General features: G+C 40.9%; 1 protein-coding gene across 1 annotated transcript; it reads right to left on the bottom strand.

Annotated features, from left to right (window-relative positions):
• si:ch211-152p11.4 (regulator of G-protein signaling 1) lies at window positions 1-14,332 on the bottom strand. Its single transcript, XM_038285921.1, has 6 exons — window positions 13,990-14,332; window positions 10,862-11,367; window positions 5,663-5,712; window positions 5,437-5,570; window positions 434-600; window positions 1-358 (listed from the first exon to the last, which is right to left on the bottom strand). Exons 2-6 carry the CDS (start codon window positions 11,351-11,353, stop codon window positions 188-190), a joined length of 1,014 nt encoding a protein of 337 aa, XP_038141849.1. The 5' UTR covers window positions 11,354-11,367; window positions 13,990-14,332; the 3' UTR covers window positions 1-187.
• Between the last annotated feature and the right edge of the window lie 4,749 nt (window positions 14,333-19,081).

The following is a 19,081-nucleotide window of genomic DNA, read 5'->3' as shown; positions in this document are numbered from 1 at the left end:
TTTTGGTAACAAAACTTTATTAATCTGCCTGAACTCAAACAAAAAGTGATTTTTTTTCAGTGTCTCGATTTAAGTGCAAAACATTTACAGTGTCCGGTTGGCATCAATGCATTACTTTCCTCACAGTATTCGTTGATAATGGAAATCTCACACGCAGCCAAGTGTAGTTGGTTATTTTTACAGGCATCTACTCCGCCTCCTTTAGCAGAGACTGGTAGATGCTGGACTGGAGGAAGCGTGGGTAACAGTCGGTGTCTAGCAAAGAGTAGACCCTCTTCTGAGCTGGGAGCAGAGAGGTGTGAGAGGGCGCCTGCAGCAGCTGGAGGGTCAGGTCCCTGGTCTTACTGTCCAGGTTGACCTGGAAGAAAACACCACATTATTAATAAGTTTTCACCTGCTGAGTGAAGCTTTGCCAGCTGAACAAGGAGGGTACCTCACGAGGAGCGCCGCGTTGGATGTAGGTGGCGCAGATGTCTTTAGCTCTTCTCTGCAGGCTGAAGTTGTTGGAGGAGTGTCTGTACTGCTCACAGGCCAGGTAGAACTGGAGGTTCTCCTCGCTGAATTCAGAGCGCAGGAAGGCTCCAAACACAGAGACTCCAACTGGCAGCAGGAGAGAGAACCTTCAGTCATTTCATCTCACATCACACATGTGCCAATGGCTGCTTTAACCCCTTAAGCCCAGAAGGTCTTGGAGAAATTGCACCAGAAATTACATATGTGAATTAAAGCAAGTTCAGCTCCCAGACTATAAATTGGAAATACAACTGTTTGTATTTGCGTGACAGAAAGATATTGAATATTTTTCAGGTGGAACCACTATTTTAAATGTCACCATTTCTGATTTATAGGTGATTAAACACAGAAAAAAATGAAAAATATTTAGCCTTGCCAAAGTTTCTTTCCAATTTAACCCAGCAAAACACCATTTGAAACTCTGGATGAACCCTCAGACCTTATAGATCCACATCTTGACTATAACTCAAGCAAATTTGGACTGAATAAGTTAAATCATGTTTGTTCCACAAAGGTTTTAGTTTGTGCAAAAACACATTTTCCACTCATAATCTGCTCAGACAAATATACTGATTTCCATTATTGAGGACCGTCTGCATAAGGAAAAGCATTTGCTCCTAAGATTTAGCCGTTGATTCATTGAAATTTAGCAATAATATCACCAAACTAAATAGAAAATAAGAATAACAGAGCAGCTTATGTAATGAATGCCGTTTACATCACCTGAAGTGGCTGCACAATGACCCCCAACCCCTCCTTGGAAAGGTCTGAGCCTCTAGTTTCCAATGATGGCGGCCATTAGGGGGCGGGGCTAAAAATGAACACCTGCTGTTGCATTACTCCTGCATCAGGTGGAATTTTAAATCTCAATTTATTATGTTTACACGGCTATAAAACAAAAAGTATTTTTGGAAAAAATTATTTTGAAACACATTTTAGAAATTTTAAAGCCCAATTTTAAAGGCGTGTGGATGAAACACCATGTGACTGTGTTTTGGCCATTTTTACAAATAGATAAACATGATCAGGTGTCAGTTGGGCCCTGTACCGGGACCACTGAGCTCCTAAAGACCACAGAAGCAAAGATAAAATCACTTTGACCTCCTCTAATAGCCTTTGGTTGTAAAACATGTCTGACCAAAGCGGTTCAAACGTTCGTCAGCACCACGGACAGCAGACCCCTTTTCAGAACCACGACAGAGAGCCGAGGTTGGGTTCTGCATCTTAACATAAGAGAGCTCGGTTCTACAGCAGAATTAAAGATAGAAAATAAACTCAGGTGCCAAAAAAAAACCTTTGAGACGCCAGGATCCAAACCAAAGCCCGGCTTTGGTCAAACTAACCAGTGCTGATGATGCGTTCACTGGTAGTGGGAAAAGGCAGGTTAACCTGAGGCAACAGGAAGCTTTCCTACAGGCGTTTTGATATAGAAGTGGTTTCATTGACATATTTGTGGTGATTTTATTGTTTTTCTTTACCTGAAAGCAACCGGTACAAAAGTAAAACACGCTGTGCTATCCTGACCCGCTTTTCTCCACCTGAACAAATGCCACAGATACTGAAACGTGGGAAATTAAAGCAGTAAGAAAAACAGATTTACAGAAAACCAAGCAGAGGAAGAAAGCCTCAACCCGATGTATCTGTTTGTCACTTCCATTTAACAACCAGGCTGTTTATAAAGGAAGTGATGCAGCAAACCCAGAGAAAGGAAAGGCTAAATTATCTGTTTTAATTAGAGAGAAAATTATAGGAATACTTTTCAAAGGATAATATGAAGTAATTTCAGGGGTTAATAATCAGCGACAACCGTTTTATTCATTGACTTGTTGTTCTAAAGATGTTTTTAACATCATCTTATAAGTTGCTCTGTGTCACATCCTGAGGGAGGGGAATAATTTATCTGCATTTGGAATAAGGCTGACAACCAGTTTGGCTGTGACTCCATCCAGGAGAGAAATATCAGCTGTGCTGCTGCCATCAACACCTTTGTTTCTAGATGTTGGAGCTTGGCCTGTTTTCCAGTGTAGTCCTGTTTCTCTGACTGTGGCTAACTGGATGAGCTCTCTTCGTCCTCTGACATGGGAGCTGGCTCGGAGCTCGTCTGCCTGGCCGTGTGTTTCCTGGACGGGGCCGCCTTTTAAAGCTGCTTTTTCTATGTCTGCTTCTGTCTCCTTGAACCCCAGTCAGCCTCAGCAGATGGCCGCTCACACTGAGCCTGGTTCTTCTGGAGGTTTCTTCCTGTTAAAAAGGAGTTTTTCCTCTCCACTGTCGCTGCAAGCATGCGCTAAGGCCTGGTAAATCCTCTCGCAGTGTGTCACAGTAAGCTTGTCGCAGATATTTTTGATTTATGCCCAATGTTGAAGCTTGGTCTGCGCTATTTTATTCCACACCACAACGCCAGAGGGCCAATCAGGAACTAGCTGTGGGTCTAGATGCGGCCGAGGCGGTGAGGAAATGGGGGCAAGTTTGTGCGACAACGGAGGGACATGAGGGCCAAAAAGAGCGGAGATCCAGGTGGAGAAAGGTCCCAGCGTTCTCGCGCACCTCGCTCTTCTAGCTGGTTCATCTTCAACAGTTGTTTTCTACACTAGCGGTCACACAAATAAAACAATCCGGTTAGGTACCAAACAGGAAATACGCATAGTGTAGTGCGGATGTAGATCTGACCAATCAGAGGCCTCCTGTCTGCGCTCACCCACAATTTTGGAGAGGTGCAGCAGAGTGTCTGCGGAGGGGGCGGGGACGTCTCCGCATTCACTGTGACACCAACGCAGACGACCTAGTTTCGAAGTATAAATCAGCCTTTAGTGTGAGGGATTGCTGAAAAGTCAATGAGTCGATGCAATCAGCTGGTTTTCCTTGGATGGAAAACTTTGAATCAATCTGACTGGATGATCTGGTTGAACTGGAAAGTGCCTTCAGATGACATGATGTGAATTGCCGTTATAGAAATAAACTGAATTGAACTGAAATGAATTGAACCAAGCTGAATGTGGAGGAATTGCAGCTCCATCAATGAGTGGATAGCTGGATCCTGCAGAGTTCATGTGACGGACATAAAAAGTGTCCAGAGAGGCTGAGGAGAAGGTTTTCCTTCCTCAGGATCGGTTATCAGACTCTCTGGTTCCTGGAGGACGATGAGGCCCAGTGTCACGTGGCAGAGCATGCAGGCCATTCCTGGAGGGTGTGGGACATGACACCAGTGGATGACCCAAATCAAACAGAACATCTCTGGGACATGATGTTTAGGTCCTTCTGGCACAATCAGGTTACAGCCCACACTTTAGAAGGAAAACTGTAGAACTTCTTCATATGGGATGTTTTTTTTACTGTAAAAAGCTATATGGATGCAGTTTATATCGTATATATTCCCTGCATCTTTTTCTTCATTTGGCACATTCTTCTTCTCCTTTGACTATTTGAGTTGATGTAACGAGTAAATTTCTCCACTTAGATCAATAAAGCCAATCAATTAGAAAAAAGGCAAGAGCTGGTTAGCATAAAGCCGTATTCCAAGTTCCTGTTTCCTTATGATACAAACATGCATGTGTGTTTTCTGTGAGCAGCAGAGTCGAAATGAGAATGAAGCTCTTTAATGATGGAGACGATTCACTGCTAAATGTTTCCATGTTTGTTTCACTGAATACGCTCCTATTTTTAGTGAGCGATGAACTGAACGGATCAGTTTTGAAGTAATGAACGTGAACGAGAGCAAAGTTCGCTCTGAGAAGAATGAGCGAAACACACAGCTCACGTTGGCTGTCAGTTCAATTTAATTCAGTTTAATTCTATAGCGCCAATTTATAACACATGTCATCTCAAGGCACTTTCCAGTTCACATTGATTCAAAGTTTTCTATCTAAGGAAAACCAGTTGATCGCATTAAATCATTGACTCTTCAGCAATCCCTTACACTAAGCATGCTTGTAGCGACAGTGGAGAGGAAAAACTCCCTTTGAACAGGAAGAAACCTCCAGCAGAACCAGGCTCAGTGTGAGCGGCCATCTGCTGAGGCCGACTGGGGTTCAAGGAGACAGAAGCAGACATAGAAAAAGAAGCATAGATACAAAAGGCAACTGTAAAAGGCGGCCCCATCCAGGAAACCAACGGCCAGGCAGACGAGCTCCGAGCCAGCTCCCATGTCGCAAGTCGATCTCCAACATCTATAAACAAAGATGTTGATGGCAGCAGCACAGCTGATATTTCAATTGATAACGACGCTTTTCATCGGATAACGTCGTTTTATGGCAAACAGCCTGTCAGTGCAGCATGTCTCCTGCTAGAACCAGTCTGCTCCATTCAGACTCATCTTCTGATATTTCTGATGCTAGGTTAGCAGAGCGCTTGGCAGATTTTGATCAACCAACAAAGGAAGACTGGGACGGAAAAAAAACTTCTTAGTGCAAACTGTTCCCACTGTGACTTAACAAACAAGTCCGTCCGTTAGCCACGCCCACTTCACATTTAAAGCCACACATGGAGTTAAATAATTCCAGCTATCTGTGGAAATATCTGCTACTGAATGAGGAACAGAAAAAATAATTTAGATCCAGATCTTTTCAGCAGAACCTGAATGTTTCTGAATGTTTCTGAAGTTCTAAATAAAGGCTTCACTGCATCCAGGATTTTCCATTTCTTTCTATATATTCTGATCACACATTTAAAGAGGGAAATATGAGGATCTATTGAGGATTGTGGCTTCATTCACCAAATGAACTTAAACTGGTTCATTTATAGTGAACTGTGAATGTGAGCTGATTCATTTTCATCCATGTGAGCTGAACTTTGAGCTCCTTCTTTTTAATTATAAACTTGGACAACGCTGAAATGCAGTTTTAGCAGCGATAGAAGGATTTCCCAGAGAGGCTGCTTTGCCTCGAACCCTCATCCCGTCTCACAGCCACCGGTGTGTTCCAGACTTACTGGGGCTGGCCAGCAGGGCGTTCAAAGACTCAGCCCAGGACTCCAGCACGTCGTGGCTGATCCGCCCCTTCCTATTGTGGCCCACCTGACTCCACTGGCGCATGAAATGCAGGCGAGACCTCCTCTCTGTAGCGCTGTGATTCAGAGCGGCGCAGACAGACGAGCAGATATCAGTGAGAGACGGAAATCTATCAGAGATCAAAGCGATGGGAGGAAACTTTCTCACCTGTTTTTCTCTTCTGCATTAAAAAGGTTTGAGTGGGATGAATGAGGACTCTGAAAGGAGACAATGGATTACATCATTTAGACATTCTGCAAGTTCACAGTAAAAAAAACAACAACTTTTACTACATTGAATATTTTATCAGCTCTTCAAACGAAGGGATTGTTAAGATTTATCAAACTTGAGGCTCAGTCGCTTCTCAATCTGCACCTTTTGGAAAACGTTTTATCAAACAATCTACATTTTTGAAAGTTCTTGAAAGATTTATGTATTTTCTAATTTCTCTTAAAGAATTATTTTTAAGGTTACATGTTTGAAATTAAGAGAAATATCAGAATATATTAAAAGAAATAAAATTTTACAAATCATCTAATTGAAAAGGGTTTTGTTTTGAAATAAACAATTAAATTGTTGATCATTAAAAACTGCAATTTGAAAATCTACTTTCACATCATATTTATAAATAATTAATAAATCAAACATTTAAAAAAGGTAATTCTATTTTCTTTTGACTTCATCCTCTCCTCTTGGTCCCTAAACACACTGAGAACAGAGCTCAACCAATCACAGCTTCTCTATGGACGTAACCAGCTCTCTCCTCCGTTAGACTGACACATTTGAAAAGTTTCATTTCTAAAAATGCATTTTTTATTTCAAGTCACAAAACACATTCTTTGCTGCAATAATAACGGAACAAAATTTACTAAATCTTCAGCCAATGTGGATCGCATAAAAAAAAAAACAGTACAGATTATATATTTAATTAGAAAAATGAAGTTTATAGAATGTAAGGTTGTGCAGCTTGGAAACGGTTCAAGAAAATGTCATTCAAAGTGTTTAGACTTTAAGTTGTGCAGCTGGAATCAGAGCGGATCAGAACCGAGTGTCTAGAATCAGTTAGATCGCTGGCAGTGAGCAAAGGATGCTGGGAGATTTATAGAAACAACATTAAAGTCCAAACGAGTTGTGGATGAGCCCCGATGTGGAATTTATTCAGAATCTCCTCTGAAAAGAATTTTTGAAGAAATAAGAACATCTAAAGATGTAATTTATCCCAACTGCATTCATGTCACTTTATCTCCATATTATGTGTTTATGATATTTAGCCCAATGGGTCTTAGGAGTAAATTCCCCCTGGGATTACATATGTGAATTAAAGCAAGTGCAGCTCCCAAAGTATTCATTGTAAAGACAATTGCTTGTTTTTGTATGACAGAAAGGCATTGAGGAATATTTATCAGGTGGAACCACTGTTTTAAATGTCACCATGTCTGATTTATAGTTGATTAAACAAAGAAAAAATTAAATATATTTAGCCTCACCAAATTATTTTCCAATTTTAACACTGCAAAACACCATGAAAGCCCATTTGAACCCTCAGACTTTATAGATCCACATCTTGACTATGACTCAAGAAAATTTGGACTGAATAAGTTGAAACATGTTTGTTCCACAAAGGTTTTAGCGGGCAGTGTGCGAGGTGGAAATGTGATTTTGGCACAATGCTAAAACTTCAAAAATGCATTTTTCCACTCATCAAAGGGAATCTGCTCTGACAAATTTGCTGATTTCCATTACTGGAGACCTTCTGCCTACAGTAAAGCCTTTACTCCTAAGATTTAGCCGTTGTTTTATTGAAATTTACCAATAATATCACCAAACTGAATAGAAAATAACAACAACAGAGAAAGCTTATGTAATGCATGCCGGTTAGATCACCTAAAATGGTCTAACAATGACCTCTGACCCCTCCTTGGAAAGGTCTGAGCCTCTAGTTTCCAATGAGCCATTAGGGGGCGTGGCTAAAAATGAACACCTGCTGTTGCATTACTCCTGCATAGTCACGGGTCAGGTGGAATTTTAAATCTTAATTTATTAAGTTTACAGGGCTATAAAACAAAGTATTTGTGGAAAAAAATTATTTTGAAACATTTTAGAAATTCTAAAGCCCAATTTTAAAGGCATGTGGATGAAACACCATGTGACTGTGTTTTAGCCATTTCTTTAAATAGATAAACATGAGCGGGTGTCAGTTGGGCCCTGTGTCCGGCCCGGCGGGTTGAAGGGGTTAATGCGCTCTGTCTTTTATTCTGGATGTTTCCGTTGGGCCCTGTGTCCGGCCCGGCGGGTTGAAGGGGTTAATGCGCTCTGTCTTTTATTCTGGATGTTTCCGTTGGGCCCTGTGTCCGGCCCGGCGGGTTGAAGGGGTTAATGCGCTCTGTCTTTTATTCTGGATGTTTCCAGGGTGCCATGCGAAGGTCTGTCTTCACCACACAGGATAGAATCCACCTGCTAGGTCCAGTCCAGACCTTGGTAGAAATTAACCGCACTAGGTTCAATGAAGAGCAAGTCAAAATAAAATCAACATCCTACACTCTAATCTAAATCTTTTCTTTAGTAAATAAACATTTACACGGGTAAAACGCAGGAGATTTTGTTCTTTACACACCTGGTTTCTTTGCTACCTGAAGTCTTGATAGAGACATTTCTCTCCGTCTGCTACATACACTAAGCTTGTTTTAAAAAGTTCAGGTTTCCTCATTCATCTGGAACATGTTAAAGAGTCAGAATCGGCCTGGCAGGTTGAATCCGGCAGGAGGAGAGCAGACACGGCAGACGAGGTCATGATGAAATCAGCCAATCAGGTTTGATGTAAGAAAAGATGTGAAATTATCTCACAGCATGTTTCCTGTGGACAAACTGATGATGATCCTTCCTTTTTTTTTTGAAGGAAACGTTTAAGGCCACAGAAAAAGTTGAAGAAGTTTGAGTGTGTGTAAAATGATAGTATTTCTATGTTTATGAAGGCTGGCTTAATGGATCTATTCTGTGAGTTAATCACACCGGGCTGATCTGTAAGGGCTTCATTACTTTGCTCTAACGGTTCCCAACATTTGGAAACAATTTCCTGAACTCTGCATGCCAATAGCTTGTTCCCATCCACCGCTCTGTTTCTCTACTCAGTGTTTGTAGATCTTCCGAAATGTTAAAATTTAAAAACAATCCACTGGACTTTGTTTCCAAGTTTGAAGACGTTTCGCTTCCCATCCAGGAAGTTTTTTTAATTCATAATGTCCGGATTAGTGTTTAGTTCCAGGTGTTCTATACAGTAGCCCAACAAAGCTTTGTAATGGTTTAGAAAACATGCAAATTAAAAACCAGCTCTACCCCTGAATAATGGGAGTCGTTGAGGTCATTATCGGCCCAGCTGACCTGGCCAGATATTTTGTTCCCCTGCATAGCGATGGGGGCTGAGATGATAGTGGGAAGGAATCAACTGTATCGCTGCGTTGTAGGTTTTTGAGAGCTGAAACCTGCGTGAGCGGCCATCTGCTGAGGCCGACTGGGGGTCAAGGAGACCTATGGAAGGAGATCTAGGAGATCTAAAGAAAACCAGTTGATTGCATCGACTCATTGTCTTTTCAGCAATCCCTCACACTAAGGCCACACGAAGTCAAAACGAACACTAAATGCTGATATTTTCCAAAACGTTTGTCGTAAAGACGGAGACGTAAAATAAATGTGATCGTCCACACGAATGCATGAAAACGCTGCTAAATGTATGCCAGGCCTGTAAGTGGCGCTGTGGTGCCAAAGCAAAAATAAGCGACGAAATGTTGGGCATGCGCACTAATATTTATACATGGTTGCCCTGCGGGTCCATTTTCGTGGTTCAGTCAAATTCAGGTGCTGAACTATGTGGTCGATATTGCTCTGTTCTTCCTGGAGATATTCCAGAAGAAGAAGATTCTGTTGTAAGCCCGACAGCAGGGTGAGTAGCATTAGCAGCAACGGCGCCATTGTTGTTGTGATACTGTGTCACGCACATGGATACAGATACTGTTTAGAGGCGACGCTATGACGCATGCGTGTAAAAAAAAAAATGCGGTTAGAGCTTAAAGATGGAAACGCGAAAACGGCGTTTCAAAATCTTCCCACTCTGAAGGCTTAATAAAAAAAAGATCGTTTACAGACCCCCGAAACGCCGGCTTCGTGTGGATGAGAGGCTGGTTTGGTGAAAAATTTGTGAGTTTAGGCCAGGGTTCGGCTTCGTGTGGACGGGGCCTAAAGGCTGATTTATACTTCGTAACTAGGTAATCTGTGTAGGTGTCACAGTGAACGCCGAGACGTCCCCGCCGCCTTTGCAGACTCTCTGCTGCACCTCTCCAAAATTGTAGGTGACTGCAGAAAGTGCCGCAGACAGAAGGCCTCTGATTGGTCAATTCTACGTCCCCTCTAAACTATGCGTATTTCCTGTTTGGTACCTAAGGACCGAATCTCTGGCTGTAGTCCCGTCCACAACGCCTGGCACACCTAGGACTCTATCCCAGACACCGCGCAGGACGCTAGTTTGTAGCTCTTTGGGATGGTCTGTTGGTTTGCACCTGAAGCCAAAACTCGCAGCGCCACAGCCAGTCTTTGGGGAACACTCATGGGCGAACTCTGTTTCGTCTGCCGTTGGATGAGTAGTTGTAGACGGCGAACAAGCTCATCAAACCAACACATGGACACCCACAATCCTAGCTAGTTCCTGATTGTCCCTCCTGCTTTGTGGTTTGGAATAACACAGCGCAGACCATGATTCAATATTGGGCATAAATCAAAAATATCTGCATCATACTTGAGACGCGCTCACTGCGACACTCTGCTGCAGGAGGATACACAGACCTTATAACATTACAAGGCTTTAGATGGGCTACTGTATAAAAGCCTGGAACTAAACGCTAATCCAGACATTTTGAATTGAGAAAGATTCCTGGATGGGAAGTAAAACATCTTCAAACAGTCTTCTCAGTCATCCAGGTCATAGTCATTCCAAAAAGTTAAAATTAAAAAACAATCCACTGGAATTTGTTTTTTAATTTTAACTTTTTGGAATGACTATGACCTGGATGACTGAGAATCTCCAGCAGCATGTTTGTATAAATCAGGGGGATATTATCTGGACTCTTCCTGCTTTCACAGGCTGTTGTTGAAGGTCGTTAATTCAGCTGCTTCTTTCTGTTTTGTTTTGGGGTTTTTTTTAAGGAAAATGAATAAAATATTCAGTTTTTTTCCCTTTCCATCGAACTGTGAGATGTTTCCCTGCATCGGTGTGCGGTCTATTTAAAGACGACTCGTTTTTTTAAACACCTGAACATAAACCAGAGGATTCAGAGCCACTGAAGCTGTGACTGAATGGACGCTTAAAGGACGTCCTACCTGTCCAAACAGACTCTTCAGGTGCAGCTTAGCAGCAGAGAGTTTGGCTCTGTGGTGGTGCTGCCTTTGCTGGGACTTTAAGTCAAAGGGGTCTGAGGAGACTGAGGGTCGCTGGTCGTCTTTCTCTGGACTCTCAGGGTCTTCGGCAACCGAGGCCAGCTGGCTGTCGCTGTAGGCCCTGCAGCCTTCGCTGATGCTACACACCATGAGGCGGTTGGTGTCCTGCTTCCCCAGATCGCTGAGGTTCTCTGCGCTGCTGCTGTGCTCTTTGATCAGCTCTCTCCTCCTGACCTCGGCCGGTATCTGCGCCGGCTCTCTGATGGTGGGAATCAGGCCAGCTGACCCTGCGTCGTCGAGTTGCTCAATTCCCAGCTGAGGGGCGGGGTTGACAGATGTCCGCCTGCTTCCATATTCTGGCTGCTTTGGGGGCAGGTTGTCCCACTGTATGGAGTCAAGGTCCAGAAGGGATCCCTCAGAGCTGAATCTGCGCATGTTGGACAGAAATGCTGCAGAGAGGAAAATAAAACACATCAGTCTCCAAATGTTAAATCTTTCTGATCTGAAAGATGAAATCTATGATCCCATCATAGAACGGCTGAAGGTTAAAGTGATTCCTCAGGGTAAATTAAACTGTAAAGGTTACAGATTAATCCATAACAGTCTCTTCTGTCAGCACATCCGATCGTAAGACATTGATTTGGTCAAAAGTTTTTTAGCACAGGGGCCAGAACCAGTTCTATTCTATTCAGTTTATTTCTATAGCGCCAATTCACAACACATGTCATCTCAAGGCACTTTCCAGTTCACCAGATCATCCAGTCAGATTGATACAAAGTTTTCTAACTTAAGTAAAACCAGCTGATTGCATCGACTCATTGACTCTTCAGCAATCCCTCACACTAAGCATGCTTGTAGCGACAGTGGAGAGGAAAAACTCCCTTTGAACAGGAAGAAACCTCCAGCAGAACCAGGCTCAGTGTGAGCGGCCATCTGCTGAGGCCCACTGGGGTTCAGGAGACAGAAGCAGACATAGAAAAAGAAGCATAGATACAAAAGGCAACTGTCAACCAGCTCCACAGGCGGCCCCGTCCAGGAAACACACAGCCAGGCAGACGAGCTCCGAGCCAGCTCCCATGCCAGAGGATGAAGAGAGCACATCCAGTTAGTCACAGTCAGAGAAACAGGACTACACTGGAAAACAGGCCGATCTTGGAATTTAAACTAAATCAGCAGCAAAATACGCTCTGAAAATGAGCAATGAGCCAGAAACAGAAAGGAATAAAAACCAACCGCAGCTTCACCTTGCTTTATTACACATTTATATGAGGGGTTCTTTAATTGTGGCAACAATTCCAGTCAAAACCAAAATATGACGGGAAATCGGTCAAAAGCTTCATTGGAAAATATCCTTAAATATCCAAAATGGTGATTTCCGTTATACAGTTTTCCTCAGTTGTCACGTTTTCAGACCGGAGCAGACGACTACATCTTAGGGACGCGGGAAGTAGGAGTGCTGGGGTTGCTGCTGCACCCCTTAGTGGTCAGAGGGAGATTTAAAAAAAAATTTATTATAAGGAAAATACTTTGCACAATTTGTCAGTTTCTTATGAATATTTTGGGAAATATTTTTTTTTCTGATTTTAATATATTTATATATGTAATATATTTCATATATAATTGGGAGGCTGTGGCTAAAAAATTAACTCCTCAACCTCCCTTAGTTAAGAGGCTCCATAGAAACATTTTATAATCCAGATTTGTTTTTCATAAAGGCCAGGCATTGTTTAATTTCAGAAGCCTATTATAGATATGACTAAATATCGTAAACTCTAACCATTAATTAAATAATTTTGTTAGATGTTTCTTTGTTTGGGTTTAGAAAACCTATAGTTTATTAATATGTAGGTCACCTGAATTGAATATGGATTTAATAATTGTTGGAATGGGCATCCAATTAATCACTGTGATATTTGTGGATCTAAGTTGTTTATTTTTCCTCTATAAAGTGGTTAAAGCCATTTTTTTTTTTAATCTCAGCTGGTCTCCAATCAGATCAAGAGGCATGAGTGGTTCTAGACAGGGGCCAACGGGGGCCAGTGCCCCTGTAGATCACGTCCTGGCCCCTGTTATGGCCCCTGTACCGAAGACATAATAGTCAAAGAAATTCAACTGATGATCTGCACTGGAACAGACATGGTTACTGGTAGCTCCTTTGGATCTGTTTCAGTTTTTTCTTTACAAATTCTGTTTTACCAATTATTTAAAAATAATTAGGTGATAGATTCAGTGGTATTAAGATAGAATCACAGTTTTAATCTGCTAAATGTTTTTTTTTTTTTTACATATTTTTACAGCTGAATTTATCAGTTTTTCTTTCATTACTGATTTCAAAGAAAACTGTAATTTGAACTTAAATTAAGTCAAAAATATGTAAAATTCCTAAATATAGTCATATATATTAAAATAATACTATATAGGAATATATAAAATATATTAATATATATGAATAAATATCAATATATATGAATATGTAAAATATATTAATATATGAATATATACTGACCTAATGAGAAAGACAATTTTAATTATAGAAATTTCACTTCATGCAGTCCTATATTTGAATCCCTTGCCCTGTTTTTTACTTCATGCTTTTCTGTGACCCCATGAAAACAAGCTGCCCCCCTTGAACCTTTGGTCTAGGACCGCCCCTGCCCGTAGGCCCCGCTCTCTGAAGTCGCTGCAGCATCGCGGCCCCTGGAGCGTCGTTCAGACGCCGTCCGTCGCCTCGCCGGCTGGAAAATGATGCGGATCCTTGGATCAGCATGTAGCAGCAAACAGAAAGTTTGAGGAAAGCTTGTTTGTCTTCTTTCTGTCTTCATCATCAGTGGACCATCCAGCTGTTGCTCTTAAACTTCATAAAAACACGTGAGAACTTTGAAGCAATCTTACTGTAGAGAAGAAAGTTAGAAAATCTGCCAGTGAAAGCGGATTATGGCAGATTACCAGCTGCTGGTGGATTAAAGCAGTGGGATCTCCAGCCAGGCGGGGACAGTAGGACACATGTTCCCTGTTGAAACAGCAGCAGGCAGGAGATCATCACAGACACACAAACCTCAGGATGGGATTACCTTCACACGGTGCGGATTAGAAAACCTCCTCTCCTGCTGCTTCCATCAAGTTCAGGCTGTGAACAGCGACCTTGGAGCTCAGATCTCCAAGAAGTTAGAAGCTTCTCCTCCTTTAACAAGCTGCTCCTGTAAGTGACGGGAGGAGGAATCCTCAAACTGTTCCCTCTGACACTTAATGCTCCTCCTTCGCAGCGCCACACCTTCACCTCTGCCTCAACATGTCAGAGTGTATTCCACTCTAACCCACGCGCGCACACACACACACCAACCCACGCACACGGGCGGAGGACCTGCTGCTGCTTTCAGTTTGTTTTCATTCCGACAAACATGCAGAAAAACACTCAGACAGAACCGTCCTCCTGACGTCATGTAGCTACACGCTCCTCCCTGTCTTCGCCGCGTGGGGGCGGTGTTACACCGCTGAGACGCAGAAGGAAAAGATCAATAGAAAATTTAAAAAAAATTTGACTTTGCACAATTTATAAATTTCTTATGAATATTTTTGGAAAGGATTTTGACTTTTTTTAATCTACTATTACATTTATTTGGATTTTATTCAATTAATTTGATGCATAATTAATACGTAGGTTACATTGTCATGGCAACGTAAAGCAAGCTAGTGGTCGCCAAGTAAAGAAGTATCCCGCTCGCGGCAGCAGACTAATAAATTTACAGTCTAATGCAGGGGGGGATTTACCATTAGGCAGTACTAGGTAGTTGCTTAGGGCCCCAAGTTCCTGGGGGCCCCATAAAACTCTTTTTACATGTATGGTTAATACAACTATTCCTTATTTGCACACTTGTTTTTGATTAAAAAAAATCATTTCACGTAAATACCTAGAGAGGAAAACAAGAAGAAAAGGGACAAGAAGAGAGGGACAAAACCTAGAACAGATAATGCATGTCTATTCTATTAACATTTCTCTATCTGTAGAATGAGTCTGATTTATGTGTTGTCTTCTCAGTTCAGAGGGCCCCTGCCTGTCTCTGCCTAGGGCCCCAAATTTCCTGAATCAGCCCCAAATGACAGAAATGAGGAGGAAATATGTCACAGAAACACATTTCAGATCTGTCTGCTCATAAGAGACTTTATCTCTCTGAACTCAGAGCGCACCTGAGCATTTGGACCCCTGTAACCAGGCAGGGCCCCCTGCCTGTAGTATTTTAGTGTTATTTTGATCCTGTGTTCTCTGTGTAATGGATGATGCTTATATTGTATAATAATATCATTATTTCCTAGTGGTTTGCGTAAAAGGATTTTGGAGCTAATAGAGTGACGTGTGACATAAACACATCATTATTGTAAAGTTTAACTAATAGCGCAGATATTCACCTAAGAACTGATGATGTCTGTGTGTTACAGATCCTGCTGCACAATAAAGTAGTGAATCTCAGTCTATTTACTTAGTTCCTAGAATTTCTAAAAGTAGAATGGGAGGCAGATCTTTCAGTTATCAGGCTCCTCTCCTGTGGAACCAACTACCAGTTTGAGTCCGTGAGGCAGACACCCTGTCTACTTTTAAGGCTAGGCTTAAAACTTTCCTTTTTGATAAAGCTTCTAGTTAGAGTGGCTCAGGTTATCCTGAGCTATCTCTATAGTTATGCTGCTATAGGCTTAGACTGCTGGAGGACATAGGGACCCCTTTTTCATCATTCTGTATCATTCTATCTCTATTCTCCCACTCTGCAGAATCTGTTAGTTCAATCTCTAACGTTCTGCTCTCTCTGCTTTTTCTCATATAGCTTCATCTGGTCTGTTCCTGTTTGGCTGTGAATCCATCCTGGAGAGAAAAAAACAAAACAATAAATGAATGTTTAAAAACATTGGAGAGAAAAACAACAAACAAATTCCCCCCTTCTTTCCTGAGTTAATTTACCTCTATTACATGTGCGAAAAGGAGTAGGAAAACGTAAAATTTATGTGCTTCTACCCCCTTAAATCTTGCATTTCTTTCATTTACAATATTTATAATTATGTTGCTATATATCCTTATAAATACATACCTACCTACACATATACATACATAAATATGTATACACATATACTTTCATATATATATACAAATAAACAAAACAAAAAACACAAAACTTTCTACAATGCTTCTCTATACATTTGAAAATAATTTCTTTGTATATTCTTTTGGAAAGGAATATGTTTGGGCATTGCTTTAGGTTCTCATTTAGTTTGTTTCACAATTTAACTTCGCAAATTGATAAACATTTGTGTTTTATAGGAGGCTTCCAGCAAATCTTGTCATCTATGATCACTCCAAGGAATTTATTTTCATGTACTCTTTCTATGTTAACCCCCTCTGTCTGTATTTGTGCTTGATGCTTTTACTTACAGTTTTCAAATACCATGAATGTAATTTTACTCAAATTTATTGATAACCTGTTTATGTCAAACCGTTGTTTTATTTTCTTTAATTCTGAAGGGATTGATTCCAAGAGTTGCTGTAAGCTGTCCCCTGATCCAAATATGTTTGTATCATCTGCTAATAATACAAAATTCAATACTTGAGATACTTTACAAATATCATTGATATATAATAAAAATAACTTTGGTCCCAACACTGACCCCTGGGGGACACCACAAGCAATGCCCAGACATTCAGACCAATAATCTCCCATCTTCACAAATTGTTGTCTGTCTCTCAGGTAACTACTTATCCAGTTTAGAGCCACCCCCACACCCCCACCCCCCGATTCGTTCCAGTTCACTGATTAATATTTTGTGATTTATTGTATCAAATCCTTTTTTTAGATCAATAAAAAACCCAACTGTATTTTTCTTCTTATCTGTGGAGTTTGTAATTTCTGTTTTCTGTTAGTACTAGTGATGTTGATCTATTTTTCTAAATCAATATTGGCTGTCAGTGAGTACTTTATTTTTATTAATAAATTTCTCTAATCTGTTGGTAAATAATTTTTCTAAAATTTTTGAAAATTGTGACAGTAGAGAGACAGGCCTGTAATTTGTGAATTGGTGTTTATTTCCAGTTTTATATAACGGTATGACTTTTGCTATTTTCATTTTTGTTGGAAATTTACTGATTGAAATTGATAAATTGCAGATATTCGTTAGTGGTTTGGCGATCCCCTCTATTACTTTTAATATAATTTTTAAATCTATTCCATCGTGATCAGTGGATGGTTTGTTTTTGCATTCTTTAGCAATATCAATTATTTCTTTTTCATCTACTGCTGTCAGAATTTCTTTCTATTGGCTTCTTATATTTACTTTCTAATGATTGTGGAACCGGGATTTGTTCAGCTAAGTTTGGTCCCACATTTGCAAAAAATGTGTTGAAGTTATTAACCACATCCTCCATGTTATTAATATTTTTTTTTTTATCATTCTCAATGAAGTAATGGGGATAAGTATAAGTAGCCTGTCTATTATTTTTTTTATAATATTATTTTAAATATTCCACATACCTTTAAAGGAATAGTACACCCAAAACATGATTAGCCTTCATTTTCTACTCACCCCCATGCTGAACAACACTCTGGAGTACTTTTTTGATATCTCAAATGCATCTGGAGATCTGGGAGGCTTCTTGCTGTCTGCTGACATTCAAATAATGGAGGTCTATGGTGCCCGAGGCAGAAAGGTCCATAAAAGTCCACAAAAAACGTGTCAATATTCCTCCATACTGCTCGTCCAATGTATTCCAAGTGTCCTGAGTGGGTAGCATCCAGAATTTACTCGAAACAAAGTCATTTAGAATGTTTTTAGAGCATAAACACTAGTGTATAGGATTTCCTAAAAGCGCGTTCACGAGTCTACGGAAACCGCGGCAGACCAAACCAGATGAAAGTGCGCATTCAGCTCGGCAAAGAACTCATGCTCTTCCTCAACACTGAAGTCCTCAGACATTTTTCTTTCGTTGTTTCTTTCTTTGCACAGGTAAACAGCACATTTCTTCTTCTACGCTTGCATTATCGGCAGAGCAGACGCTGAATGCGCACTTTCGTCTGGTTTGGTCTGCCGCGGTTTCCGTAGTCGTGAACTCGCAGGCGTGCGCTTTTAGGAAATCCTATACACTACTGTTTATGCTCTAAAAACATTCTAAATGACTTCGTTTCGAGTAAATTCTGGATGCTACCCACTCAGGACACTTGGAATACATTGGACGAGCAGTATGGAGGAATATTGACACGTTTTTTGTGGACTTTTATGGACCTTTCTGCCTCGGGCACCATAGACCTCCATTATTTGAATGTCAGCAGACAGCAAGAAGCCTCCCAGATCTCCAGATGCATTTGAGATATCAAAAAAGTACTCCAGGGTGTTGTTCAGCATGGGGGTGAGTAGAAAATGAAGGCTAATCATGTTTTGGGTGTACTATTCCTTTAATATTGTTTTTATTATTTTCTAATAATTTTGCATAATATTCTTTTTTACAAGATCTCATAATGTTATATATAACTTATTCTTATATTTCTTATATTTCTTTTCAGTCTCTATATTTCTGTGTTTTATAACTTCTCTATAAAGTTGTCTATAAATTCACCTCTGCATTTAAGCCATCCTCATGGGGAGCAGTGGGCTGCCATCGTGCGGCGCCCAGGGAGCAGTGTGGGGTTAAGGGTCTTTGCTCAGAGTGGCAGTCTGTGGGAGTGGGGCTTAGAATCCCTCAGGATTCCAAGCTCTATACCCTAACCGCTAGACCACCACTCCCCCTAATGTAAATGTATTGAATTTATTTCCTTTCATCTCAAACAACTTAGTTTGCTCATAAATAGCTGTAAATCTAATGTTACAATGATTGTCTCATAATTGTTGCTTATATGACTGGACAAGCTTTTATTTTTTTGCCAACAATAAATAGTTTTGTTGTTATTCTTGAAATGAGCGGATGGAATAAAAGTCTGCTTATTAATATATTACTTCTACAAAATGTGTTTCTGTTATCTCCACGTTTTAAATAAAATGTGTTTGAAAAGACAGTCAAAGGTCAAGGCGTTCCTGGTCACATGGCCGCCAACAGAGCTCCTCCACTGGGACCTGGCTCTGGGTGGCGCCATTCCCCGCAGTCCCAGGTGGATTCAAGCATTTGGCTGAAAGGAAATGCAAACAGCTGCTGGA

This window comes from Cyprinodon tularosa, unplaced genomic scaffold (genome assembly GCF_016077235.1).
Source record: "Cyprinodon tularosa strain WSP-4 unplaced genomic scaffold, ASM1607723v1 ctg217, whole genome shotgun sequence".
NCBI classification, from domain to species: domain Eukaryota; kingdom Metazoa; phylum Chordata; class Actinopteri; order Cyprinodontiformes; family Cyprinodontidae; genus Cyprinodon; species Cyprinodon tularosa.
This window is presented reverse-complemented; position numbering and strand designations above follow the sequence as displayed.